The sequence below is a fragment of the Muntiacus reevesi genome, chromosome 14 (assembly GCF_963930625.1).
Source record: "Muntiacus reevesi chromosome 14, mMunRee1.1, whole genome shotgun sequence".
Lineage (NCBI taxonomy): Eukaryota > Metazoa > Chordata > Mammalia > Artiodactyla > Cervidae > Muntiacus > Muntiacus reevesi.
This window is the reverse complement of record NC_089262.1, coordinates 190,792-217,857: the sequence shown is the minus strand read 5'-3', so window position 1 is coordinate 217,857 and position 27,066 is coordinate 190,792. Positions and strand designations below refer to the sequence as shown.

At 56.3% G+C, this 27,066-nt stretch overlaps 1 protein-coding gene across 2 annotated transcripts in view; it reads right to left on the bottom strand.

Annotated features, from left to right (window-relative positions):
* Nucleotides 1-1,358: 1,358 nt before the first annotated feature.
* Nucleotides 1,359-27,066, bottom strand: part of AHRR (aryl hydrocarbon receptor repressor) — an 89,559-nt gene continuing 63,851 nt past the window's right edge. For both annotated transcript variants that reach the window (XM_065905292.1, XM_065905293.1), the window contains 7 exons: nucleotides 26,896-26,985; nucleotides 19,840-19,969; nucleotides 18,869-19,005; nucleotides 12,815-13,014; nucleotides 5,675-5,736; nucleotides 5,332-5,473; nucleotides 1,359-4,970 (listed from right to left, as the gene is read on the bottom strand). In XM_065905292.1, coding sequence (XP_065761364.1) covers nucleotides 4,001-4,970; nucleotides 5,332-5,473; nucleotides 5,675-5,736; nucleotides 12,815-13,014; nucleotides 18,869-19,005; nucleotides 19,840-19,969; nucleotides 26,896-26,985 — 1,731 coding nt within the window. In that variant the 3' untranslated portion in view covers nucleotides 1,359-4,000. The remainder of the gene's footprint in view (nucleotides 4,971-5,331; nucleotides 5,474-5,674; nucleotides 5,737-12,814; nucleotides 13,015-18,868; nucleotides 19,006-19,839; nucleotides 19,970-26,895; nucleotides 26,986-27,066) is intronic.

Sequence of the window (27,066 nt, the reverse complement as noted above, 5' to 3'; positions counted from 1 at the left end):
GTCACTTGTCTATGCCCTGTCCCCCAGACACGTGCACAGGGGCCTCGGCTTCAGCAGCGTTACTTTTGCATCTTCTCTTCCCCGTGTGTCCCCGTGTGTCCCCACTGCTGCTGCTGAGTTGTTTCAGTCGTGTCCAGCTCTGTGCGACCCCATGGATGGCAGCCCACCAAGCTCTTCGGTCCACAGGATTCTCTAGGCAAGAATACTGGAGTGGGTTGCCATTTCCTTCTCCACAGCGCTGTCCCAGGACCTGGCATCCAGCAGGGACTCAACAAGCAGCTGAGTGAAGGGAGGAGATGCACATGAAACAGCTGAGTGCCCCCTCACGCCTCAGAGATACCCAGCGACCTGGAAGCTGGCCTTCAGCAGACCCTGCCGCCACTCAGGTCTCAGACTCCCAGCCTCCGAAACTGTGAGAAAGAAATGCTTGCTGTCCATAAGCCACCCAGCCTCTGGCGTCTTCATTCTACAGCCTGGAATGGGCTGTGCGGAGGCTGTGCAGGGTCTCTCGGGTGCCGTGGGGGACGCCTGGGCAGCGCCTGGTGAGGGGAGTGCCGTCAGCACCTCGGGGGGCGTCCTCAGTCCCCTGGAAGCACAGAGGGAGAGGGGTGGCCACTGGGCAAGAGGAAGTCTGGAGGCAACCCACACGTCCGCTGGCAGCAGGCTGGGCGGTGGGGTGACGCCCGCCTCCAGGTCTCCCCGTGATGAGACTGAAGAACACAGGGAGAGGAGGCGGGTGTGGGGATGGCAGGCTGGGCCGCTGGCCCCCAGGGCCGGGGAGCGGCTGACTGGGACCCAGCAGGCGGGGACAGGCTGGCCTGGTCTCCCCAGGAGGGACACGGAGCCATGGAGCAGGGCCGAGGTGATGGCCTGTAGGATGCAGGAAGGGGGCTGGGCCGGGCTGAACTGGCACCGGGGCAGATCCTAGTGCCGTACGGGGTGCTGGGCGCTTGTGTGGTTTGGAGGTGAAGGAAATGAAAACACGACGCCCTTGACACTGGGGGGCGCCTGGGCCTGGATGACCTCCCTTGACCCTGGGGGGGGGTGGTCTCTGCCTGGGCCCAGATGACCTCCTGGCCCTTGCCACGCACTTGTCCCCGGGTCCTGGGCAGAGGGGCTGACCCTACAAGACATATGTGACATTGGGCCAAGCATCTGCTCCTCACAGCACAGTTTGAGTCCAGGGTGTCCCCCAACCCTCACTGCTGGGCAGGAGGGTCTGGCAGGAAGGGAGGGGGCTCCTCCTGCGGCCCCAAGTCCACTCCTGCTCTTATGGCGGCCCCGAGTCTGGTGGCAGAGGACAGCCTTAGAATGTAAATTAGCCTACACACACTTTAAAGGAAACAAAATATTTCACTTGGAGAATCAAGATGTTGTTTCCATTTACAGTAAACACATACAACATATGATTTATTTTACAACGATATAAATTTAATACAAACCACAGCATCAGAAATGTATTTGGAAGCTCTTTCTAAAGGCACTGAGGAAATATACAAAAGTACAAAAGTTGTATTATAGTGTATCTATTTTTAACAATTCAACAAGTCTGTCTAGATATTAAAAACTTTTTTCATTGAATAGAAACTACAAAAATATAAAATATAAGTTGTTTATCTCCTCCCTTCCATCCCATTCTTACATCATCTTTGATTTTAATATTTTTCAGCTATATAGGCAAAAGCTACCAGCAACAGAAAATACAGGCCTGAAATCAGTACTGTTCGTGGCATCTTAAAGCAGGAACGGCCACCTCTACCGAAGTGGCCACATCTGGCGTTCCACAGTCCGTCATCGCCTTCCGCACAGTTTCTCGGGGGCAGGGCTGTAAAACGACAAAGTGCTGACCGAGGCAGGCTCTGCTGCCGCTGTCCCGGCACGCCAGGACTGGGCTCCAGCATGGCAGCGCCTCGAGCACGAAGCGAGCGCTGATGTCCAGGCTGATTTCTGCACCAACAACGTGACTCGCCACACGCCTGCTGCGACCAGCTTGGTGCACGTTGTCCGGGGAGTGGGTGCATCTGAACGCTCGGGCACCATGGCCTTGAGGGCAGACTGCTGCACCTCCTCCAGCCGCAGCTATCCTTCGCTGGGTTCCGGCTACAGTGTGCAAACATGCAACGACGCCTCTCCACTCCATCTTCCTGGTCCAGGGTTTCACACATGCAGACTGCCGGCCACCACGCCGACACAGGAAGGGGTACCCCTGTGCGGAGGGTGCGATTGAGGACCCTCCCTTCGCAGAGGGAGCTCCAGAGAGGCTGACAGTCACTTCTGAGAGATGGCACAGTGCTTCCATGAGGAGCTGGGCTCTTGGCATGAATAGAAAGGAAGGAGGAAATTTCTGAAATTCCACTCCGTGTCTTAGGGATGAAATCTACACGGTGGGCTGGGCTCAGCACGAGAACCAAGCAGAGAGGGGTGCTGAGCCACCAGCGGCGGGGCGGGGGGTGGGAAGCAGGTGGTCCTGATAGGCGGCTGTGCTGCCATCACAACAGGGGAGGGGGAGACTCTGGCAAGGGTGGGGGGCAGCACAGCACCAACGTCACTTTCTGCAAGGGCCCCCGGGGGGTGAGCAGGGAAGAGAAGGCTGCTTGGCAGGCCCTGGGGATCCCACGAGGCCATGAATTGACCACACCTGACCCGGGCTCTGACTGGTAACTTCTGTCACTCTGGGAAGAAACCTTCCGCCCCACCACAGCCCTGGAGAAGCCCTTCCAAGAAGAAGAGCGCCGAGGGGTACGGGCGTCCCCAGGGGTGCCTCAGTCCGCCAGGCCCAGTCCTGCCGCCCCGTCCTGAGTTGACAAGGTGAATGCATGCAGATAGCTTCACCAACTCAGGAGCTGAACTCTGACACCCCAAAGCCAACAGATGACAGGAAGACCCCTTGCGGAACACGGTGGGCCTGCAAGTCCCCGCTGGGGCTCCTGCAGGTCCTGAGACTCGGGACAGGGGGTGACTGAGGACAGAGGCTCGCGCCGCAAGGAGGAGGGGCCTCCAACCCGCCTCCTCCTGCCCCGTGGTGGCTCTGGAGTCACATCCTGCGGGGACTGCACCTGTGGGGTGGGGTCACCCGGAAGGTGTGGTGAACTTTGCCCTTAGCCATGAGCTATCCGTGGTGACTGCGGGTGGCCTTCGCTTTCTGATTTCTTCTTTTGCACCTAAATTTCCTACGTTCAGAATGTGTTCCCTTCAAAATTTTTTCTTTTTTTCTGGCCACATCCTGCGGCATGTGGAATCTTAGTTCCCTGACCAGGGATCAAACCCACACCCCCTGCAGGCATTTAACCGCAGGACCACAGGGGAAGTCCCCACGATTTTTTCGTTTTTATAAAATGCTGCCTGTCTGTCTCGTCTTGACTACTTCCTTCTGGGATGATGATCAGAGCCATCTGAAGACCTGCAGTCAGCAAGACAGCCTGACACCTGGACCAACTCCTTCCTTCCCCTTGTGCTGTGTTTCTGGACTCCAATCCAGACTCTGTGCATTCCAGGCTACGTGATGCAGCGGGGGCAGATGAGCACGGACCCCCTTCGAAGGCCGCTGAAACACCAGAGAGACTGCAGAAGAACCACACAAGATCTGGCCAATCCTCCCTCCGGGCTGGCCTCGTCCTAGGCCAGCATTTCGAGCACACACTGCATGTTGGAGTGGAGGGCGGCCCGGTGCCATCAGCCTCTTCTGGCTGAACTTCTAGATTCCTCCCAGGCACGAGCACATGGCCACCTGCCATTCAGTGAGCGTTTCTCCCAGTTAGCTGTCCTGGCAGTGGGCCGCCAGGGTGCGGCTGTTCCCCGAGGTCTGCTCCCTTTGAGGCGCCGGGGAGACGAGTTGGGGTGGGGGTGGGGGGCCGTGCTCCTCAGAGGAGAACCCTGCCACCCTTGAGCAGACTGATGACCACCCTGCACTCAAGACCTTCAGTGAACTTGCTATTGCACGTGCTTCCCTCGGGGCCGGAGTGCTGTCCGCGGGGCCCGGCCGGCTCCAGGACCAGCAGCTCTAGGGCAGGAAGGCGCACTGCGCGTCCCTGGGGGGCATCCCCACGGCCGGGGCACTCTTGCAGAATAGCCCAGGAGGCCCGCCCTGGCCGTGAGCCGCCCACAAGGGAGAGTCCAGGGGCTCGAGCTTGACCGTGGGAGCCGGCCCGGGAGCCCGGCAGTTGCAGCCCAGGCCGGGGGGCTGGTGGCCCCGTACACAGAGGCGGGGCGGGGGCCCCAGACAGGCACAGGACGCGGGGTGCGGCGGGACCAGCCCCCTGCTGGGTCTGGGGGGGGCGCCCAGCAGGCCAGGCCGGGGGGGCGCGCTGTACAGGGGGTGCCTGGCGCCCGGCTCTGTCTTCAGGTGCATCCTAGTCGGGAAGGTGACCAGCTGTCTCTTGGCCAGGTCGCCGGCCCCCAGCCACACCTGGGTCGGGGACACGCAGTAGCCGTCTGCGGCGTCCTCGGATCCCGAGTCACTCTCCATCTTGATGGGCACGTCGAGTGACAACGTGGGGTGACTTGGGGCTCCTGGGGGCATCAGAAGGCCTCGCAGCTTGTCCTCAGCTGGGTAGCCGCCCACCGGGAGACGCTGGACTGCCGGCCGAGGGACCCTGTTGTCCAAGCCCCCGTGGGGGAAGGGGCCAGGGGTGGGGTGCGGCACCGGACCCTGGTGTCCGTCCTGCAGGGCTCTGCTGGTCCGGCCGGCACAGGCCCCAGGGGGCGGCCTGGGTGGGTGAGAGCCGGGTGAGCTCCGGAGGGTGTGCACGGCGCCCTGCGTGCCCGGGTAGGGCAGGCAGGCACCGTGGGCCGGGGCAGTGGGGAACGGGTTGGCCTTGCCCGGCTCCAGCTTCAGCTTGGCACTGCCGCCGTCCTGACCATGCCTCCCGGCTGGCCAGTCCAAATGCTTCACAGGGCCCAGGGGCTCCAGGCAGCAGCTGTATGGGGGTGCATCCCGCGGGACCCCCCCGAGCTCCTCTCCTTCCCCGGCCCTGCGGGAAGGGACGCCCATCAGATAGGACAGGTCGCGGGGGCAACCCCGCATTGGGCAGGTGCCGGCTGCAGCCTCAGGACCCCGGGTCAGCCCCCTCCCTCCCCGAAGGGGCCCTCCACAGCCCCCCAGCACCTGGGGGGTGGGGCAGGGGGGCTGGGTTGGGAGCGAGGGGAGAGGGCTTCTGAGCGAAGGTGAGGACAGAGGCTGGGGAGTCGGTGTCACCCACCAGTCCTCACATGGTGAGGACGACCTCCAGGGCAAGAAGCAGCTGTGGGTGCCCTCTGTGTGTCCCCCGTCCCACCCAGGGAGGCTCAGCTGCCGAGGGCAAGGGCTGCTGATGCTGTGACTCAGTCACTTACCCTGCGGCGCCCTCGGGGTCAAGGACAAGGTCAGGGCCGCCCCGGAGGCACAGGCAGGGGCCCCGGCCTGTGACCCTGCCCCAGCGACAGGCGTCCTCTGGCGTCCTGAGCAAGGAGAGGCCGTTTTCTCCGTTGCTTCTCCCTGTCAGGATTTGGAAAAGCAAGGCTGAGCAGTGTCTGGAGCGGGTGGACACTCATCCTCTGCACAGGTGACAAAGTGCCCATGAGACCGGCTCCGCCCACCCACCCCAAGCTGCAGACAGCATCAAGCCCCCACCCCACCTTCAGGGATATGGTCATTTCACATGTTTGAAAAGGTGGTAGAGACAACTGTGATGAGTACCTGCTAAGTAATTGGGTTTTCCGTGCAATTCTGATTCGCAGAGACTTGAGGCAGCTTTTGCTCTGCAAAGGACAGAAGAGCGCAAGGCAAGAAGCAGGTTAAATGTGTGTCGAGGGCAGAAATTACACAGGATGGGTGTTGCTGCCACCCAGGAGCAGAAGATACAGTAACTCCCAGTATGAAAGTCTGTAGAGATTGGATAATCTTCTCTCAGTTACAGATTTTCTGGAAATTCCAATTCACCTCACTTTTCGGACCAGTGAAGCACTAATGAATTTGCTTCAGAAAACAGACATACACTGCTGCCAGAATGGGTTTCAGCATGTTTGCTCTCTTCTGGATGGTCAGGATGAAGACGCAGATCCCTGTGACCTGCGGTAGTTACTTGCAGTAGTTTACAAAGTCACTATGAGCACTAAGTTAGTGCCACTGATCCACTGCTCCCCCCCCCACACCTGTGTCTCATAGAACTTACAGCCAGAGATCCCAAGGCAACTTGCAACTTATCTCACAGATCATATTTTCTTTATATGTCAAAAGAAAAAGACGAGGTTCTGAAGTGTTAAGCAACTTGGCTGAAGCAGGAGTGGGATTCAAACCCTGGCCAGCTGGTCCCACAGTCAGAGCTTCCTGCTGTTCAGCGGCCCTGACTCCATCTCATGGGCATCTCTGCAGGAGCTGAGACAGAGACAGAGGAGAGACAGATATGGAGGCCGAGACAGAGGAGGAGAGAGACAGAGGAGGAGAGAGACAGAGGAGGAGACAGAGGAGGAGGAGAGAGACAGAGGAGGAGACAGAGGAGGAGACAGAGGAGGAGACGGAGGAGGAGACGGAGGAGGAGACAGAGGAGGAGAGACAGAGGAGGAGACGGAGGAGGAGACAGAGGAGGAGACAGAGGAGGAGAGACAGAGGAGGAGAGACAGAGGAGGAGACAGAGGAGGAGACAGAGGAGGAGAGACAGAGGAGGAGAGACAGAGGAGGAGACGGAGGAGGAGACAGAGGAGGAGAGACGGAGGAGGAGACGGAGGAGGAGAGACAGAGGAGGAGAGACAGAGGAGGAGACGGAGGAGGAGACGGAGGAGGAGACGGAGGAGGAGAGACAGAGGAGGAGAGAGAGGAGGAGAGAGAGGAGGAGAGAGAGGAGGAGAGAGAGGAGGAGACAGAGGAGGAGACAGAGGAGGAGACGGAGGAGGAGACAGAGGAGGAGAGACAGAGGAGGAGACGGAGGAGGAGAGACAGAGGAGGAGAGACAGAGGAGGAGACAGAGGAGGAGACAGAGGAGGAGAGACAGAGGAGGAGACGGAGGAGGAGAGACAGAGGAGGAGAGACAGAGGAGGAGACAGAGGAGGAGACGGAGGAGGAGACGGAGGAGGAGACGGAGGAGGAGAGACAGAGGAGGAGAGAGAGGAGGAGAGAGAGGAGGAGACAGAGGAGGAGACGGAGGAGGAGACAGAGGAGGAGAGACAGAGGAGGAGATGGAGGAGGAGACGGAGGAGGAGACAGAGGAGGAGAGAGACAGAGGAGGAGAGAGACAGAGGAGGAGAGAGACAGAGGAGGAGAGAGACAGAGGAGGAGACGGAGACAGGGGAGGAGACAGGGGAGGAGACGGAGGAGGAGACAGAGGAGGAGACGGAGGAGAGACAGAGACAGGGGAGGAGACAGAGGAGGAGACGGAGGAGGAGACGGAGGAGAAGACAGAGGAGAGAGACAGAGGAGGAGACAGAGGAGGAGACAGAGGAGGAGACGGAGGAGGAGACGGAGGAGGAGACAGAGGAGGAGACAGGAGGAGACAGAGGAGAGACAGAGACAGGGGAGGAGACAGAGGAGGAGAGAGACAGAGGAGGAGACGGAGACAGAGGAGGAGACAGGGGAGGAGACAGGGGAGGAGACGGAGGAGGAGAGAGACAGAGGAGGACACAGAGGAGGAGATGGAGGACGAGGAGACGGAGGAGGAGACAGAGGAGGAGAGAGACAGAGGAGGAGACAGAGGAGGAGACAGAGGAGGAGACGGAGGAGGAGATGGAGGAGGAGAGAGACAGAGGAGGAGACAGAGGAGGAGACAGAGGAGGAGAGAGACAGAGGAGGAGAGAGACAGAGGAGAGACAGAGGAGGAGACGGAGGAGGAGAGAGACAGAGGAGGACACAGAGGAGGAGATGGAGGACGAGGAGACGGAGGAGGAGACAGAGGAGGAGAGAGACAGAAGAGGAGACAGAGGAGGAGACAGAGGAGGAGACGGAGGAGGAGATGGAGGAGGAGAGAGACAGAGGAGGAGACAGAGGAGGAGACAGAGGAGGAGAGAGACAGAGGAGGAGAGAGACAGAGGAGAGACAGAGGAGGAGACGGAGGAGGAGAGAGACAGAGGAGGAGACAGAGGAGGAGACGGAGGAGGAGACCGAGGAGGAGACGGAGGAGGAGACGGAGGAGGAGATGGAGGAGGAGAGAGACAGAGGAGGAGACAGAGGAGGAGACAGAGGAGGAGAGAGACAGAGGAGGAGAGAGACAGAGGAGAGACAGAGGAGGAGACGGAGGAGGAGAGAGACAGAGGAGGAGACGGAGGAGGAGAGAGACAGGGGAGGAGACAGAGGAGGAGACGGAGGAGGAGAGAGACAGAGGAGGAGACGGAGACAGAGGAGGAGACAGAGGAGAGACAGAGGAGGAGACGGAGGAGGAGAGAGACAGAGGAGGAGAGGGAGGAGGAGACGGAGGAGGAGACGGAGGAGGAGATGGAGGAGGAGAGAGACAGAGGAGGAGACGGAGGAGAGACAGAGGAGGAGACGGAGGAGGAGACGGAGGAGGAGAGACAGAGACAGAGGAGACGGAGGAGGAGAGACGGAGGAGGAGACAGAGGAGGAGAGAGACAGAGGAGGAGACAGAGGAGGAGACGGAGGAGGAGACGGAGGAGGAAAGAGACAGAGGAGGAGACAGAGGAGGAGAGAAACAGAGGAGGAGAGGGAGGAGGAGACGGAGGAGGAGACGGAGGAGGAGACGGAGGAGGAGAGAGACAGAGGAGAGACAGAGATGGAGGCTGAGACAGAGGAGGAGACGGAGACAGAGGAGGAGACAGAGGAGGAGACAGAGGAGGAGACGGAGGAAGAGAGACAGAGGAGAGACAGAGGAGGAGACAGAGGAGAGACAGAGACAGGGGAGGAGACAGAGGAGGAGAGAGACAGAGAAGGAAACAGGGGAGGAGACAGAGGAGGAGACAGAGGAGGAGACAGAGGAGGAGACGGAGACAGGACAGACACAGAGATGGACCCAGAGACGCAGCAGTCACAGGACAGAGGTGGAGAGCATGCAGCTCACACACAGAACCTGGGAACATTCAGGAGCGAGGCTGTGTCACAAAGGCTCCTTCAGGAAGGATTGTAAAGAACCTGAACTGGGTCCAGTGAGCACGATGCTCCATCCAGAGCCAGCCTCCTGGGCCTCAGGCTCCCCAGGTTCACGCCTCACGGCCTCTGAGCTTAGAGGGAAACGGACGGGAGTTGGTGCTGCAGCAAGGAGTTGAGTTCAGGGCAGAATTGGGCTCCAGAAAACCCAGAAGGCAACAGAACCTTCTTTCCCAAAACTTTCAAGGGCTCTTCCTCTCTTTCCAATTTTTTATTTTTTAAATTTTTTGTTTTTTAAATTTTTACAATATTGGCTTCTGCCACACAACAACGTGAATCGGCCCTAATTATATATATATCCCCTCCATTTCCCCCAGCCGAACCTAGAGCTTGTTATTCAGTGAAGTGAGTCAGACCGAGGAAAATAAATATATATTAACCGCATATATGGGAAATCAAGTAAAATGGTACTGATGACCCCTATCTGCAGGGAAGGCATGGAGATGCAGATGCAGAGTGGGGGAGGGAGAGGGGAGACCAACGGAGAAGACTGTGTCCACATACGTGCACCATCCAGCGTCAAATGCAGAGCGCACGAGAAGCCCAGCCTGGCACTCTGTGATAACCTCCCTGAGTTTTAATGAGGTTTACAACGTATTTCCAGTATTTGCTGCACAGTCCCCTTCTGCACAGTGTCCCCGCCTCACCGTGAAGACCCTCGCCAGCCCTCCAAGGGACATCCAGGTGTCCACACCGCCCGGGCAGCAGCAGGTGGTCCGGGAGTCCACACCCACCGCGAAGGCTTGCCCACCTGCGCTTCACCGTGCTGCCGCCAGGGGACAGCACGCCTCTTGGAGAAGCGATTAGTCAGTTCAGTTCAGTTGCTCAGTCCTGTCGGACTTTTTGCGACTCAATGGACTGCAGCATGCCAGGCCTCCCTGTCCATCACCAACTCCTGGAGCTTACTCAAACTTATGTCCATTGAGTCGGTGATGCCATCCAACCATCCTCTGTCATCCCCTTCTCCTCCTGCCTTCAATCTTTACCAGCATCAGGGTCTTTTCAAATGAGTCATCTCTTCACATCAGGTGGCCAAAGGATTGGAGTTTCAGCTTCAACATCAGTCCTTCCATGAACATTCAGGACTGATTTCCTTTAGGATGGACTGGTTTGAACTCCTTGCTGTCCAAGAGACTCTCAAGAGTCTTCTCCAACACCACAGTTCAAAAGCATCAATTCTTCGGCACTCAGCTTTCTTCATAGTCCAACTCTCACATCCATATATGACTACTGGAAAAACCATAACTTTGACTAGCAGATCTTTGTCAGCAAAGTAATGTCTCTGCTTTTTAATATGCTGTCTAGGTTGGCCATAGCTTTTCTTCCAAAAAGCAAGCATCTTTTAATTTCACGACTGCAGTCACCATCTGCAGTGATTTTGGAGTCCAAAAAAATAGTTTCTGTTTCACTTTCCTGATAACTCAGTTGGTAAAGAATCTGCCTGCAATGCAGGAGACCCTGGTTCGATTCCTGCGTCAGGCAGATCCACTGGAGGAAGGATAGGCTACCCACTCTAGTATTCTTGGGCTTCCGTTGTGGCTCAGCTGGTAAAGAATCCACTTGCAAAGTGGAAGATCTGGGTTTGATCCCTGGATTGAGAAGATCCCCTGGAAAAGGGAAAGGCTACCCACTCCAGTACTCTGGCCTGGAGAATTCCATGGACTATATAGTCCATGCGGTCACAGAGAGTTGGACACAACTGAGCAACCACTTACCTTCACTGTTTCCATTGTTTCCCCATCTATTTGCCACGGAGTGACGGGACCAGATGCCATGATCTTAGTTTTCTGAATGTTGAGCTTTAAGCCAGCTTTTTCACTCTCCTTTTTCACTTTCATCAAGAGGCTCTTTACTTCTTCTTCACTTTCTGCCATAAGGGTGGTGTCATCTGAATATCTGAGGTTATTGATATTTCTCCTGGTAATCTCATTCCAGCTTGTGCTTCATCCAGCCTGGCATTTCATATGATGTACTCTGAATATATGTTAAGTAAGCAGGGTGACAATATACAGCCTTGACGTACTCCTTTCCTGATTTGGAACCAGTCTGTTGTTCCATATCTGGTTCTAACTGTTGCCTCTTGACCTGCACACAGATCTCTCAAAAGACAGGTCAGGTGGTCTGGCATTCCCAACTATTGAAAAATTTTCCACAGTTTGTTGTGATCCACACGGTCAAAGGCTTTAGCATACTCAATAAAACAGAAGTAGATGTTTTTTGCTGGAACTTTCTTGCTTTTTCGATGATCCAACAGATATTGGCAATTTGATTTCTGGTTCCTCTGCTTTTTTTATATCCAGCTTGAACATCTGGAAGTTCTCGGTTCACATGCTGTTGAAGCCTGGCTTGGAGGATTTTGAGCATTACTTTGCTATGGGGAAGTGATAGAGAGAGGATTTTCCCTCTATCTGATCACAGGGCTGGGAATTTGAAAGTGCAGCGTGTGGGCTCAGTCACTGTCGCTAGCCCAGAGAATATGAACACACGGAGGACTTTGAGAGACAGAGGCAGGCGGAGAGGGCTCGGGTCTGGGGTGTGGGCAGGGCCATCCAGCCGGCCAACACCCGGGGCTCCCGGCCCACAAGACGCACCCAGGTGTGTTGGGGGTGTAACCTCTGTGCTTTGTCGCACCTCATGTTTTAGTTGCTTCATCAGTTATTTTTACAGTTTTTTTCCCATGAGTATCCTGTTTTTCCTCCCTCTTATTTGACATTTTCTACCTTAAAAAAAAAGCATACATATTTAATTTTTAAATGCTCCAGAAAACTGCTGCCTTAGCGTGCGGGCCTGTGGGACCTGGAAGCTGTGATGAGGTGCAGTCCCCCGCCACCCCACGAACCCCAGGCAGCAATAGGAGGTTTCCTGGTCCTGTGAACTGGAGCTGAGGTCCAAGGGGGAACCTGAGTGCTGAGGAGTGACAGAGAAGTGGGCTGGGGTCTTGCATCTCCTGATATTCTGTCCCTGGGCAGGGCACAGCGGAGGGTACTGAGGAAGACGGACAGACCTCCGACACGTCCCCCTCCCCAGGGCCTCCTCACATGGCAGGAGACACAGGAAACACATACAGGCACACAGCATCTTAACCTGTCCCAGAACCGGACCCACACAACACAGATCTAACCGTTCCAGAGACTATAGTTGGGAATGTCCTAGAAAACCTAACTTTCTAAAAGTGAAAGTGTTAGTTGCTCAGTCATGTCCAACTCTTTGCAACCTGATGGACTGTAGCCACCAGGCTCCTCCGTCCATGGGATTCTCCAGGCAAGAATACTGGACTGGGTAGCCGTGCCCTCCTCCAGGGCATCTTCCCGACCCAGGGGTCGAGCCCAGGTCCCCTGCACTGCAGACAGATTCTTCACCCTCTGAGCTGGAAGGCCAGGACACCTGTGGAGTCCCTGTCCCCAGCATGTGCCCCTGTTAGCCTGGAGTCGATGGAAGGGACAAACGGAGGCTGCAGCCTCGCCCCCATGCCTATGGGGACTGGGGCCCCGGCACTGCCTCCGAGGCTCCGAGTTGGGGGCTGGGGAATGACAAGAGGCAGGTAGAAGTGTTCGGTGCCACAGTTGACAAATACTAGTGACAGGCTTTCTTTTCTCTAATAGCTGCTTCTCACATGATGTAGCAGCTTTGTTTTTAAATCATACTCCCTGCTGGAAATGAAGTGAGAACAGACAGAAAATGCACGTGTGCATCACTGCGTGTGACCCAGCAGTGACAAGGATGGGTTTGGCTGCTGGGGCCTCTACTCACTTTGCGTCGGTCGAGGCCGGGACGTCCGCCCTGTGCTTCGCCCTCAGGTACACGGTCTTCATCCTCACCTCCACGCCGGGGGGCAGGGCCAGGGGGGCCGCCACGCAGAACAGGGCCAGCCGCGGGGGCAGGGCTGCGCCCGAGGGCGCCCGCCTGTTCTGTCCGAAGAGGAACTTCAGTCGCCCTTGAAACTGCATCGTCTGGTGTTTCAAAGACAGAGATGAAGGCTCTGTCACAGGGTAAATTAGCCGCTAACTGGTCAACAGCCAAAGGCCTCGGAACACACATTCCCAAGGACGGAAACCAACACGTCTTCCATGTCGGCCCCTGGGGACAGGCGCTCCCCACTGCCTTTGAATCGTTTGGGTTTCCCTGTAACTTTCTCTAAACTTTCAGCATGTTCTCATGTGTACACTCGTGGGTGTGTGAGTCCTCGTTCAGGTGCCTGAATATCCCTGGACCAGGCCAGAGTCACCAGGCAAGCCCCTGGGAGGACGTGCTGGAGCCAACCATCTCTGAGGACTGGCCCCATAATCCTCCATTCCCAAAATGCCATCCAGTCATGGCAATAAAACTCAGCGACAACTTGATTTTCCTGATCTAGAGCATATGAGTTCAGTTAGTCAGCTAAGTCACTCAGTCGTATCCGACTCTATGATTCCATGGACTACAGCACACCAGGCTTCCCTGTCCACTATCTCCTGGACTTTGCTCAAACTCCTGTCCATCAAGTCAGTGATGCCATCAAACCATCTCATCCTCTGTCGTCCCCTTCTCCTCCTGCCTTCAATCTTTCCCAACATCAAGGTCTTCTCCAATGAGTCAGCTCTTCACATCAGGTGGCCAAAGGATTGGAGCTTCAGCTTCAGCATCAGTCCTTCCAATGAATATTCAGGCTTGATTACCTTTAGGATTGACTGGTTTGATATCCTTGCAGTCCAAGGTACTCTCAAGAGTCTTCTCTAACACCATAGTTCAAAAGCATCAATTCTTTGGCACTCAGCTTTCTTTATGGTCCAACTCTCACATCCATATATGACTACTGGAAAAACCATAGCTTTGACGAGATGGACCTTTGTTGGCAAAATAATGTCTCTGCTTTTTAATATGCTGTCTAGGTTGGTCATAGCTTTTCTTCCAAGGAGCAAGTGTCTTTTAATTTTAATTTCATGGCTGCAGTCACCATCTGCAGTGATTTTGGAGCCTAAGAAAATAAAGTCTCTCACTGTTTCCATTGTTTCCCCATCTATTTACCATGAAATGATGGGACCAGATGACATGATCTCCATTTTTTGAATGTTGACTTTTAAGTCAGCTTTTTCACTCTCTTCTTTCACTTTCATCAAGAGGCTCTTCAGTTTCTCTTAACTTTCTGCCATAAGGGTGGTGTCATCTGCATAGCTGAGGTTACTGATATTTCTCCCAGAAATCTTGATTCCAGCTTGTGCTTCATCTAGCCCAGCATTTTGCATGACATACTCTGCATATAAGTTAAATAAGCAGGGTGACAGTATACATCCTTGTCATACCCCTTTCTCAATTTGGAACCAGTCCATTGTTCCATGTCTGGTTCTAACTGTTGCTTGTTGACCTACATACATATTTCTCAGGAGGCAGGTGAGGTGGTCTGGTATTCCCATCTCTTGAAGAATTTTCCACAGTTTGTTGTGATCCACAAAGTCAAAGGCTTTGGCATAGTCAATAAAGCAGAAGTAGATGCTTTTCTGAAACTTTCTTGCTTTTTTGATGATCCAATGGATGTGGGCAACTTGATCTCTGGTTCCTCTGCCTTTTCTAAATCCAGCTTGAACATCTGGAAGTTCACGGTTCACGTACTGTTGAAGCCTGACTTGGAGAATTTTGAGCATTGCTTTACTAGCGTGTGAGATGAGTGCAATTGTGTGGTAGTTTGAATATTCTTTGGCATTGCCTTTCTTAGGGACTGGAATGAAAACCCACCTTTTCCAGTCCTGTGGCTACTGCTGAGTTTTCCAAATTTGTTGGCATATTGAGTGCAGCACTTTCATAGTATCATCTTTTAGGATTTGAAATAGCTCAACTGGAATTCCATCACCTCCATGAGCTTTGTTTGTAATGATGCGTCTTAAGGCCCACTTGACTTCACATTCCAGGATGTCTGGCTCTAGGTGAGTGATCACACCATTGTGGTTATCTTGGCCATGAAGTTCTTTTTTGTATAGTTCTTCTGTGTATTCTTGCCACCTCTTCTTAATATCTTCTGCTTTTGTTAGGTCCATATCATTTCTGTCTTTTATTATGCCCATCTCTGCATGAAGTGTTCCCTTGGTATCTCTGATTTTCTTGAAGAGATCTCTAGTCTTTCCCATTTTATTGTTTTCCTCTATTTCTTTACATTGAACAGAGGAAGGTTTTCTTATCTCTCCTTGCTATTCTTTGGAACTCTGCATTCAGATGGGTATATCTTTCATTTTCTCCTTTGCGTTTTGCTTCTCTTTTTTCCTCAGCTATTGTAAGGCCTCCTCAGATAAACCATTTTGCCTTTTTGCATTTCTTTTTTTGGGGATGGTCTTGATCACTGCTTCCTGTACAATGTCATGAACCTACGCCCATAGTTCTTCAGGCACTCTGCCTATCAGATCTAATCCCTGTAATCTATTTGTCACTTCCACTGTATAATCATAAGGGATTTGATTTAAGTCATACCTGAATGGTCTAGTGGTTTCCCTACTTTCTTCAATTTAAGTCTGAATTTGGCAAGAAGGAATTCATGATCTAAGCCACAGTCAGCTCCAGGTCTTGTTTTTGCTGACTGTATAGAGCTTCTCCATCTTTGGCTGCAAAGAATATAATCAATCTGATTTCGGTATTGACCATCTGGTGATGTCCATGTGTAGAGTCATTTCTTGTGTTGTTGGAATGAGATGTTTGCTATGACCAGTGCATTCTCTTGGCAAAACTCTGTTAGCCTTTGTCCTGCTTCATTTTATACTCCAAGGTTAAACTTGCCTATTACTCCAGGTATCGGTTGACTTTCTATTTTTGCATTCCAGTCCCCTATGATGAAAAGGACATCTTTTGTTGGTGTTAGTTCTAGAGGGCCTTGTAGGTCATCACAGAACCATTCAACTTTAGCTTTTCCAGCATTAGTGGTTGGGGCATAGACTTGGATGCATGTGAGAATACGGTGTGAGTTAAAAAGCCAGACGGCAACTCTGGGGTGTGTGATAAAGAAAATGAAAGCTCTCTCTCTGATGGAACGTTGATCTATAACTGAGTAAGTTCACGTGACTCCAGGGCGTCCTGCCCTGGGTGGGCAAATAGAGCTGCACACTCTCCTTGCCACTTGTCAGTCAGTGTCTCCCTCCATCCCTCCATCTGTCCCTTCCTCCATCCACCCATCCGTCTTTCCATCTCCCCATCTGTGCATGAATTTATGGGGTGCACAAATGTCTGAAAGCCTCTAGGTGTGCTGGCTACAAGCTTGCTGTGGTGCAGGCCTGGTCGCGCTGGGCACCTTACCTCCAGTCCTGGGGGAAAAGCCCTGGTCTGCGGCACGGGGCAGTGTCTTTGGTGTGAACATTCCCACCGTGGCTGACTTTGAGCTAAAAACCCAACATCAACTGCATGTCCTGAGGTTTCAGCAAGGGCGCTCGGGGGCAGCCCCGCCCGCTGGGTATGAGCAGGCTGAACGCAGACAGGGGAGCTGGGGTGAGCCCGGGACCTGAGCTGTCCACGCCCTGTGCTCGGGGCCTCAGTCCCCACTGCAGAGCCCTTCCCTGCATGTGCAGGGACCAGTCTTGTGGTAAAACGCTGAGACCCTCCACCCTGAGTCCTTCTGCTCGCTTCCTCCACTCTGTGCCTCAGGCAGGGCTTCACTTCAACCTAGGTTTCAACCTCTGCCTCAGTGTTAGGTAAAATCTATCTGCATGCATGTGGAGCGAAAACCATCTTTTTTCCCACAAAACAGACAACCAAGTATGATCAAAACAAAAGGCCTTCCGGACAACGAACCGATCACCTGAATAAAGGATGAGCAGGGGTGGGGGGTGTTGCCCATGCAGGTGACCCACTTCATTCTCATTAACCTCCCGTGACTCAGCCCTGCCCCATCAAGGCCAGGCTCCCCCGAGGCGCCCACACCCCACCCCTTGCTTCGTCAACTGCTCCCATGGACCTTGGAGCCCCATGCCAGGCCCAGGCCTGGACTCACACAGCACCGGGCCTGCACCGACTCACTCACCAGGAGGCCCAGGTGTCGTTCCCAACCTCTCTCTCACCAGGATGCCCAGGTGCCGTCCCCACCCTCTCTCACCAGGAGCCCCCAGATGCCGTCCCCACCCTCTCTCACCAGGAGCCCCCAGGTGCCGTCCCCTCCCTCTCTCACCAGGAGCCCCCAGGTGCCGTCCCCTCCCTCTCTCACCAGGAGCCCCCAGGTGCCGTCCCCACCCTCTCTCTCACCAGGAGCCCCCAGGTGCCGTCCCCTCCCTCTCTCACCAGGAGGCCCAGGTGCCGTCCCCACCCTCTTTCACCAGGAGCCCCCAGGTGCCATCCCCACCCTCTGTCTCACCAGGAGGCCCAGGTGCCATCCCCACTCTCTCACCAGGAGCCCCCAGGTGCCATCCCCACCCTCTCTCACCAGGATGCCCAGGTGCCATCCCCACCCTCTCTCTCACCAGGAGCCCCCAGGTGCCATCCCCGCCCTCTCTCTCACTAGGAAACCCCAGGTGCCGTCCCCGCCCTCTCTCACCAGGAGGCCCAGGTGCCATCCCCGCCCTCTCTCACCAGGAGCCCCCAGGTGCCGTCCCCACCCTCTCTCTCACCAGGAGGCCCAGGTGCCATACCCGCCCTCTCTCACCAGGAGGCCCAGGTGCCACCCCCACCCTCTTTCACCAGGAGCCCCCAGGTGCCATCCCCACCCTCTGTCTCACCAGGAGGCCCAGGTGCCATCCCCACTCTCTCACCAGGAGCCCCCAGGTGCCATCCCCACCCTCTCTCACCAGGATGCCCAGGTGCCATCCCCACCCTCTCTCTCACCAGGAGCCCCCAGGTGCCATTCCCACCCTCTCTCACCAGGAGCCCCCAGGTGCCATCCCCACCCTCTTTCACCAGGAGGCCCCAGGTGCCATCCCCACCCTCTCTCACCAGGAGCCCCCAGGTGCCGTCCCCGCCCTCTCTCACCAGGAGCCCCCAGGTGCCATCCCCACCCTCTCTCTCACCAGGAGCCCCCAGGTGCCATCCCCACCCTCTCTCTCACCAGAAGCCCCCAGGTGCCATCCCCACCCTCTTTCACCAGGAGGCCCCAGGTGCCATCCCCACCCTCTTTCACCAGGAGCTCCCAGGTGCCGTCCCCTCCCTCTCTCTCACCAGGAGGCCCAGGTGCCGTCCCCTCCCTCTCTCACCAGGAGCCCCCAGGTGCCATCCCCACCCTCTCTCACCAGGAGCCCCCAGGTGCCATCCCCACCCTCTCTCTCACTAGGAGCCCCCAGGTGCCGTCCCCGCCCTCTCTCACCAGGAGGCCCAGGTGCCGTCTCCACCCTCTCTCACCAGGAGGCCCAGGTGCCATCCCCACCCTCTCTCACCAGGAGACCCAGGTGCCGTCCCCGCCGTCTCTCTCACCAGGAGGCCCAGGTGCCGTCCCCGCCCTCTCTCACCAGGAGGCCCAGGTGCCATCCCCACCCTCTCTCTCACCAGGAGGCCCAGGTGCCGTCCCCGCCCTCTCTCACCAGGAGGTCCAGGTGCCGTCCCCGCCCTCTCTCACCAGGAGGCCCAGGTGCCATCCCCGCCCTCTCTCACCAGGAGACCCAGGTGCCATCCCCGCCCTCTCTCACCAGGAGCCCCCAGGTGCCGTCCCCGCCCTCTCTCACCAGGAGGCCCAGGTGCCATCCCCACCCTCTCACCAGGAGGCCCAGGTGCCATCCCCACCCTCTCTCACCAGGAGGCCCAGGTGCCGTCCCCGCCCTCTCTCACCAGGAGGCCCAGGTGCCATCCCCGCCCTCTCTCACCAGGAGGCCCAGGTGCCATCCCCGCCCTCTCTCACCAGGAGGCCCAGGTGCCATCCCCACCCTCTCTCACCAGGAAGCCCGAGGTGCTGTCCAGCAGGCAGCGCACGCGGCAGATGAAGCAGCGCGTCAAGAAGGCCGAGTACTCGGTGGGCGGGTCCACGCCCCCTTCCTGGGCCCGGAGCAGCCTCCCCAGGACGGCATCCTCTCCTGGGCACAGACGGCGGGGACCAGGGAGAAAGCAGAAACACACCCTGGTCAGCAAGTTCATGGCGCCAACAGCAGCTGTCAGCTCGTAACGCACAGGCCTGCTCCAAACCGGCCTCCCTCCCTGAGCACCCCCCCACACCCCTCGTGAGTCCGTCAGCTCGGGCTTTTGTTCTGAGCTTGTAAAGCTGGTCAGCACCTGGGGCAGTGTCTTCTCTACCTGTAGAAGGTGACCCACGCTGCCGTGTGAAGGCGTGCTGGAAACTCCTGGAATTCCTGAACACCGTGGGGAACGTGTGGTAGACCCAGGACCCCGTCTCCCTGCACCGCACCCCAGGGGAGGCCACTCACTCTGACCCCCGATCTCTCATCTGCTCTGCCATCTCAGGGACCTGGGCGCCTGCCTGGTATGTTCACTGGGCAGGGGCTTCAGATCTGGGACACCTCGGGGGTCTTACCCACAGTGGGCAACGTCCCCGAACAGACAGCAACATTTGGGAGACTGTTTCAAGTAAATCTCAGGTGGGTGGAGAGTATTTCCTAGAAGATGTGCATCTGAGAAGGAGTTTGCAAAACTAGAGGCAGGGTCCCTGGCTTCTGGGCCTCACACTGTACAGGGCACAGGGACGTGGCAGGAGACACAGGTGCCCTGGGAGCCAGAGAGCCCCCTGGGGAAGCCGCCTGAGAAGGGTGGGGGTGCAGGAGGAGGTCTCCGAGGAGGAAGGGGTGTTGACGCCACTTCAACGGGAGGAGGAGGAAAGGGGCAACTGCTGCGGAGGCGTCCAGGTGTTTCAGGAGCCTCCGAGTCTGCGTCAGACCAGGGCCCCCAGGACCCACCTGTCTCCGAGAGCAGGGGCTGCCCGCACCCTGCCTGGGGAGGGTCCATGGCCCAGTGCAGTTGCCGGCAGAAGTCCTGGCGGTCGTCCACGTGGATGTAGTCATAAATATTCTGGTGCATCACATCCGTCTGCAACATGAGACAGTCATTTTAGTCTTACCCCGAGGGAATGTCTGCACTGTATTCCAGGGTTAATGACCACAAACACGTCTCATCCATCTGTCAAAGGCAAGTCACACCCGTGAAGAGAAAGCCCCTCCCCACAAGAGGCAACCAACACCGCCTGGACACCAGGCGTCCAGCCCACAAAGTGCCCCCCAGGCCAGGCAGTGCCTCCGGGGGCAGATCAGGGGCTCAGAAGCCAACCTTCCTTTGGGGTCAAGATTCCCACTGTTCAAAGCTGACTCCAACCTCATCGAGCTGTGCACTTATGTCTGGTCGCCTTCCAGCCTCTTTGTCACACTTGGATCACAAAGTTAATCAGGGAGGCACACCTTTACGGTGAGACGGGGCCAGGCTGGCATCTCCAGGCCTGACCGCTGCCCGGCAGGATGCTGCAGGGACCCTCCGACCCACAACCCTCTCTCTGGTCCTGGGTCCCCCCACCTGCTTGCAACCTAAGCACAGAGGCCACCCCACCCCCTAGGTCCACACTGGGAACCTGCAGTCCAGGGCACCAAGGCCCTGCCTTGGGCCATGAAGGCAGACCTCAGAGGACTTGATTGTTGGTATTGCCAGAGAAAACATCCAGAGTGTCGACAAACGACGAGGCTGGTGCACGTCTTCCCATCTGAACCGAATGGCATCACCCATTACCCACCTGGGGCCCCAGTCCCACAGAAGCCCCTTGGCCCCTTCAGCTGGCCCATTGCTGAACTTCCGTTGTTTCTCAACTGGATCACTGTAAAAACTAGATAGAGGAGAAGTTCCTGAAGGATCAGGGCTTCACAGATGAGGCACCTTCTCAGGTGGTAATAGGCAGCCTCACTCAGAGTGGATGGGGGGCCTCAAGGTGAGGAGAGCCTCCAGGTGAGGGGGGCCTCCAGGTGAGGGGGGTCTCCAAGTGAGGGGGGCCTCCAGGTTAGGAGAGCCTCCAGGTGAGGGGGAGCCTCCAGGTGAGGGGGGAGCTGCCAAGTGAGGAGGGCCTCTAGGTGAGGAGAGCCTCCAGGTGAGGGGGGAGCTGCCAAGTGAGGGGGGCCTCTAGGTGAGGAGAGCCTCCAGGTGAGGAGAGCCTCCAGGTGAGGGGGAGCCTCAAGGTGAGGAGAGCCTCCAGGTGAGGAGAGCCTCCAGGTGAGGAGAGCCTCCAGGTGAGGGGGGAGCTGCCAAGTAAGGGAGGCCTCAAGGTGAGGAGAGCCTCCAGGTGAGGGGGGAGCTGCCAAGTGAGGGGGGCCTCTAGGTGAGGAGAGCCTCCTGGTGAGGAGAGCCTCCAGGTGAGGGGGGAGCCTCCAGGTGAGCGGGGAGCTACCAAGTGAGGGGGGCCTCAAGGTGAGGAGAGCCTCCAGGTGAGGGGGGAGCTGCCAAGTGAGGGGAGCCTCAAGGTGAGGAGAGCCTCCAGGTGAGGAGAGCCTCCAGGTGAGGGGGGAGCTGCCAAGTGAGGGGGGCCTCCAGGTGCATGAGAATCAGAAGGTGCTGCAGGTGTCAGCAGGAGGGAAGGTCTGGTGTGTCCCCGTCCACTGTGAGCGGTCCTCATTCAGGCCAGAGCCCGGACAACACTGACCAAGGACTACAGCACTTCTGACCTCAGCGTCTGCTTCTTTCTGTGAAAACTGTGTCTGAGACCGTGGGAGAATGCGCGTACACGATTAGAGTCTAGCCTTCGAGTTACAATCACACTCATTTTCTACCTTCTTGCGGTTGCCTGTTTGACATTCAGGGACCACGGTTACAGGAAGAGCCCGAGGAGAGGCGGTGCCCGCCTGGAGGCCGCCCTCACCTGGAGGCTCTCGCGTCACAAGGGCATGTCCCATATTGAAGCTTTCCTCATGCAATTTTGTGATGCAGGCGTAACACAGAGAGTGAAACGTGCCCGCGTCACGGTCACGCAGCTTCCCCACCCGGTCAGGGCTCAGAACCCCTCGCCCCGCCCTCCGCGGAGGCGCCCCGGGCTGCTTCTGTCCTCAGGGGGAGCCCCGTGTCCTCCGTGTCCCCCCTCTGGTGACGCGGCCCCTGGCGCCCGGAGCGGAGGTCCAGCCCCTCCGCGCTGTGGCTCTCTGCCGAGAGACGCACCGCCGCTGGGGCGGCCCTCCCTGCATCCGGGCCTCTCACCGGCGCGGCTGCGGCGTCTTCCAGGGCGGCTCTGCTGGGCCCGCACCCCGGACCGGGATGTGGCCGCGGGGTGGAGGGCTCGGCCCCAGCGAACTCGCCGCCGGCCGCCAGAGTGAGCGCGCGCTCCCCGGCCGCGCCAGCCCAGCGCGCCGCCTTCCTGTGCGCCACGTGTAGCGGCGTCTGGTCCACGTTTAGTCAGCGCGTCAGAGGACTAGTGCATGGCGCGCTCCCCACAGACTCACTGCTTTTCAGACGAACGTGTGCGCCGCGCCGCCTGCTGCTGCCCTCCTCTCGACTCCCCCCGGGGCTGCCTGGCTCCCGTCACCTCCGCCGCCCTCCGGACGGCAGTCCTGTCTCGCGTGGACTCCTCGGCGGGCCTCTTCCCCACTGCTGGGCCTGCCGCCCTCCTCATGGGTCCGACGCAGCTGGATCCTTCAGTCTCTCCTCACGGTCAGGGCTTGAGGGTTTCTGTCCTCTCTGTGTGCTTGTTCCTCGGATGCCTTCTGACTCTGTTAACTTCTAGAAACTTCCACCGTCTACCATTGACTGCGTGGTGTGAGGTAGGTGTCAAGATTCACTTTTTCAGGAGGATTCAGTGCATGAAGCACCATTTACTGACAAGACCAGCTCCTGCCCACCTCCTGGCAACATCGGTTTCATTGTGAACCCAAATCTGCTGTGACCCTCCCATCTCATGAGGCCATGTGTCCTCTTTGCACCGACCCCACTGGTCTCAGCCACTGAGCTGGCCATGAAGTGTTCTGTCTGGGACTGTATGTCCCAGACATCATCAATGCCCTTCCCCATGGCGCTGCATTCGCTCAGATCTCTGCATCTCCAATTAGCTTGTCCAGTTTCCTCCCAGAAAAGCAACACAGTTTTTGTTCTTTGTTGTTGTTGTTTACTCGCTAACTTGGGTCCAATTCTTAGAGACACTATGGACTGTAGCCCACCAGGCTCCTCTGTCCATGGGATTCCTCAAGGAAGAGTACTGGACTGGGTTGCCATTTCCTTCTTCAGGGATCTTCCTGACCAAGGGATTGAACCTGTGTCTCCTGCATTGGCAGGTGGATTCTTTTCCACTGAGCCACCAGGGATGCCAATTATTCTTTTTTTTTTTTTTTCCAGTTATTCTATAACTTGATCTGTCACCTTTATGATAATAATATTAAGTCCTCCAGTTCACAGCATATCTTTCCATTTTCTTGTTGTTCAGTTGCTAAGTCATGTCTGACTCTTTGCGATTTGGACTGCAACTCGCCAGGCCTCCCTGTCCATCACTGTCTCCTGGAACTTGCTCAAACTCATGTCCATTGAGTCGGTGATGCCATTCAACCATCTCCTCCTCTGTCCTCCCCTTCTTGTCCTGCCTCAATCTTTCCCAGCATCAGGGTCTTTTACAATGAGTCAGCTTTTTGCATCTGGTGGCCAAAGTATTGGAGCTTCAGCTTCAGCATCAGTCCTTCCAATGAATATTTGGGACTAATTTCCTTTAGGACTGACTGGTTGGATCTCCTTGCTATCCAAGGGACTCTCAAGAGTCTTCTCCAAAAAAAAAAAAAAGGAGTCTCCAGCACCACAGTTCTTCGGTGCTCTGGATCTTTAATTTCTTTAAGTAATGCTTTATACTTTCTGAGTGGAAGTACTACGTATAATTTGCTTGACTCATTACTAGGAATTTGGTGTTTTTCCATCCTTCTTTGATGGATGACATTTTCCCCTCCATGGTTTTGATTAAAGGAAAAAAACTGTGCTGAGGTCTGAGAGCTGGATATTTCTCACTGTAACCTCATAAATAGGCACTGTGATCCACGTATTCCCTGGTGAGTTTCAGCAGAACCCCAGGGGCACCCTGCTGCCCCATTTGCTGTCTCCACACACCTCAGATAATCCACGAAAGGGATGCAAGGGGTGGGTCTGCGGCTTAACCGACACAGGAGGAGATCCCCTTGGAGAAGGACAAGGAGAGCTGGAGGTAGCATGGCAGATCGGGTGAGTCTGAAGCTGTTAGACAGAGAAGCCTGGCGCGCTACTGTGCGTGGAGTCAGTCACAAAGAGTTGGACCCAAATGAACGACTAACACACACGTAAATGTCGACGCTTTCTGGGATAAGAATACCGAGGCCGTGGCGGTTAGCCTGGCCTCCCTTCGTCTTTCCTAATGTCTAGGGTTTGATCCTTACAAATGAGGTCAAGAAGAATAAATCGTGGGGGAGTGAGAAGCAGGGGAGAGTGGCGTGTCAGCTGTTCACAGAGCACAGAACAAGCCCACTCTGGTCAAGTCAGATCGTCTCCATCTTGGTTCTGAACCACCCTCCGCAGAGTTGAGGATAAAAGCACAGCAGTTTTCACAAACAGCTCATTCCATTAGTGACCATCTTTGCCTTTAGCGCAGAGAGCACGTATATCCGCTCTCCATGCCTGAGGGTCTTTAACTGCTTCCTGCCACAGGCCCTCACATCCGGCCTGATTCACCTGGGGACGGGAGGCCCCCACTGCTGACCTCGGAGAGAATGGACAACGTCTTGTAGCAGCAAAGGCGAGGGCAACTAAAATATACATCTAAAGCCTATTTGTTCATCTCAAAGAGCACTGAAACGGGAGATACTGAACCGATGCACTCAGGTTGCCACAGGAAACGGCTGGTTCCTGACTTTTTGTAAAGCATTTTGCCCAAGAAGCTGACAATAATAGCACAGGGCTGGTCTAATATGTTCATGAAACGTTTTACATAAACTAGAGGCACCGCCTGATTTAATGGCATTTGGAAACAATTTCCCTATAATAAAAGGCAAAACTTTTTTTTTTTAACTTCTAACACTTCAGAGGAAATAACCGAGTTCCAAGAAAACAAAAGCTCCAATTAGCAAGTTCAGACCTGGAATCAGGTCTCTACAGGGCACCTGCATTTCCCACAGAAACCAAACCCGGGGGTGGGACCTTCAAATTACATAGCCAAAGGCAGGTGATGTGGGTATCCGGAGAATTTACAGAGCAACTCAGGCGCCTGACAGCGACTGGGACAAAAAAACAAATATTCTCAGCGGGCACACGCGACCACATTTTTCTAGATACGGGTGCTGCACACGATGCCCAGGGGCGCGAGGAAGGCTTGATTACCTGGGGCTCGAATCGTCGCGCCCACTGCCTCGCTCCGCCCCAGCGGGCCTGGGAGAGGGGCGCTGCTCCAGAGAGGCCGGCGCGGCCCCCGCGGAGCGACTGTGGAAGGAGGCTGCGCAGGACGCGGGCAGGTGGAGAGGCGCGGAGCGAGCGCCTGGAGGCCCGTCCTGCGGTTCGCTGGGGAGGCCGGCGTCTAAAGGGCGGAGCTGGATGCCCTCAGGCTTCTCCCCCAACTCCCGACCGGCCGGCTGTGGCTTCTGGCCCATCGGGAATATTTTCGGTATTAACTGCACGTCTGGCGCCCCATCTCCTTCCTCTCTGGGCTCTGACCCGGGTGCTGCGAGTGTTTCGCCTGGCCTGCAGAGGTGCTGGGCTCCGCGGGGTGGTCTCCAGCCCCCAGGCAAGCACGCCAGCGGGCGGGCCCCTTGGTGGACTGTCCACCTCCCAAGGACCACCGTGGTGTTGCCAGCGAGGGGGTCTCAAATGTGCTCTTGGCCCGACTCAGCCCCGCTGCCCTCCACCCGCTGTGCCTGCACCTCTCTCTGGCTCGGCTCACCTTGTGTTTTTAAACTCCCAGTCATTCTCTAAAGTCAAGTTTTCGGATCGCTGCACGCTCTGCCCCCGGATGAGGCCCTGAGCGTAGACACACTATATTCTGGGTTTTTCCAGGTTCTGTCTTGTTCTCTCTCAAATCCACCTGTTTTTATCTTGAATTCCTCAGGGAAGGTGCCAGGACTGGCAGTTGGTGGCTTCCTGGAGTTTATAGCCCTGTGCTGTGAGCTCCCTGCAGAGGGCTGGTGGCGGGGGCAGCTGTTTTGGCGGGGGAAGTGGCCACTCTTGTGCCCAGCTTGTCCTCAGACCCCAGCCGTCCAAGCTGCAGAACCAGGAGGTTTCACCAGCAGCATGTGACTCTGGGCTGGGATTGCTCCTGAGACTTTTCCCTCCCAGAGGCCAAGCCAGGTCCCACTTCCTTTCCTGGGGCTTCTCACTGAGCCGCCTCCTTGGACCCATGGTTGGATGAACTCCATCCTGCTCTGCCCTGAGGTCTGGAACCGTCCAGGCTGTGCTGACCTGGGGCAACATTCCGGACGAGCTATCTGCACACCAGCAAGAGCGATTCTGGAGCACACTGCGTCCTGACTGTACCTTGCATCTGGGGTTTGAGACACCAAAGTGCAGCTCAGGACAGGTCCCTGCCCTGGCCCTGACCAGCCTCTCGCATCGCGGAGCGTAGAGGTCGGGCTGCAGGCGGCACAAATCGCTGCTTTGAGACTAGGGACACCCAAGACACCGTCATGCCGTGACCCTGAGTCCCAGACAAAGCCGGGTGTGCAAAATCTCACCTGACAAAAGCTCAGCGATTTAAAAAAAGGAAAAGTTTGATTTTAGAAATGTTTTAAACCTTGAAGTTTAAAAGTTCAAGTTTAAAAGCCTGGTGGCTCAGACGATAAATAATCCACCTGCAATGCAGGAGACCTGGGTTTGACCCCTGGGTTGGGAAAGAATGGCAACCCACCCCAGTATTGTTGCCTGGAGAGTTCCCCGGAAAGAGGAGCCTGGCGGGCTGCAGTCCAGGGAGCCGCAGAGTCAGACACGACTGAGCGACTAGGCACACATGCACGCCTCCAAGGTGGCGGGACCGAACCGCAGCGGACGGGCGCTGTGCTCACCTGATGGAAGCCCAGGTAGTCCACGATCGTGGCCGACGCGTAGAAGATCATCCCTTCCGCGCTCACCACCAGAGCGAAGCCGTGGAGGGACTAGAACAAACAGAACACCGACATCACTCACAGTAAAAACATCAAGCATTGGTTCTGTTTGGCTTTTCAACCATTTCTTCC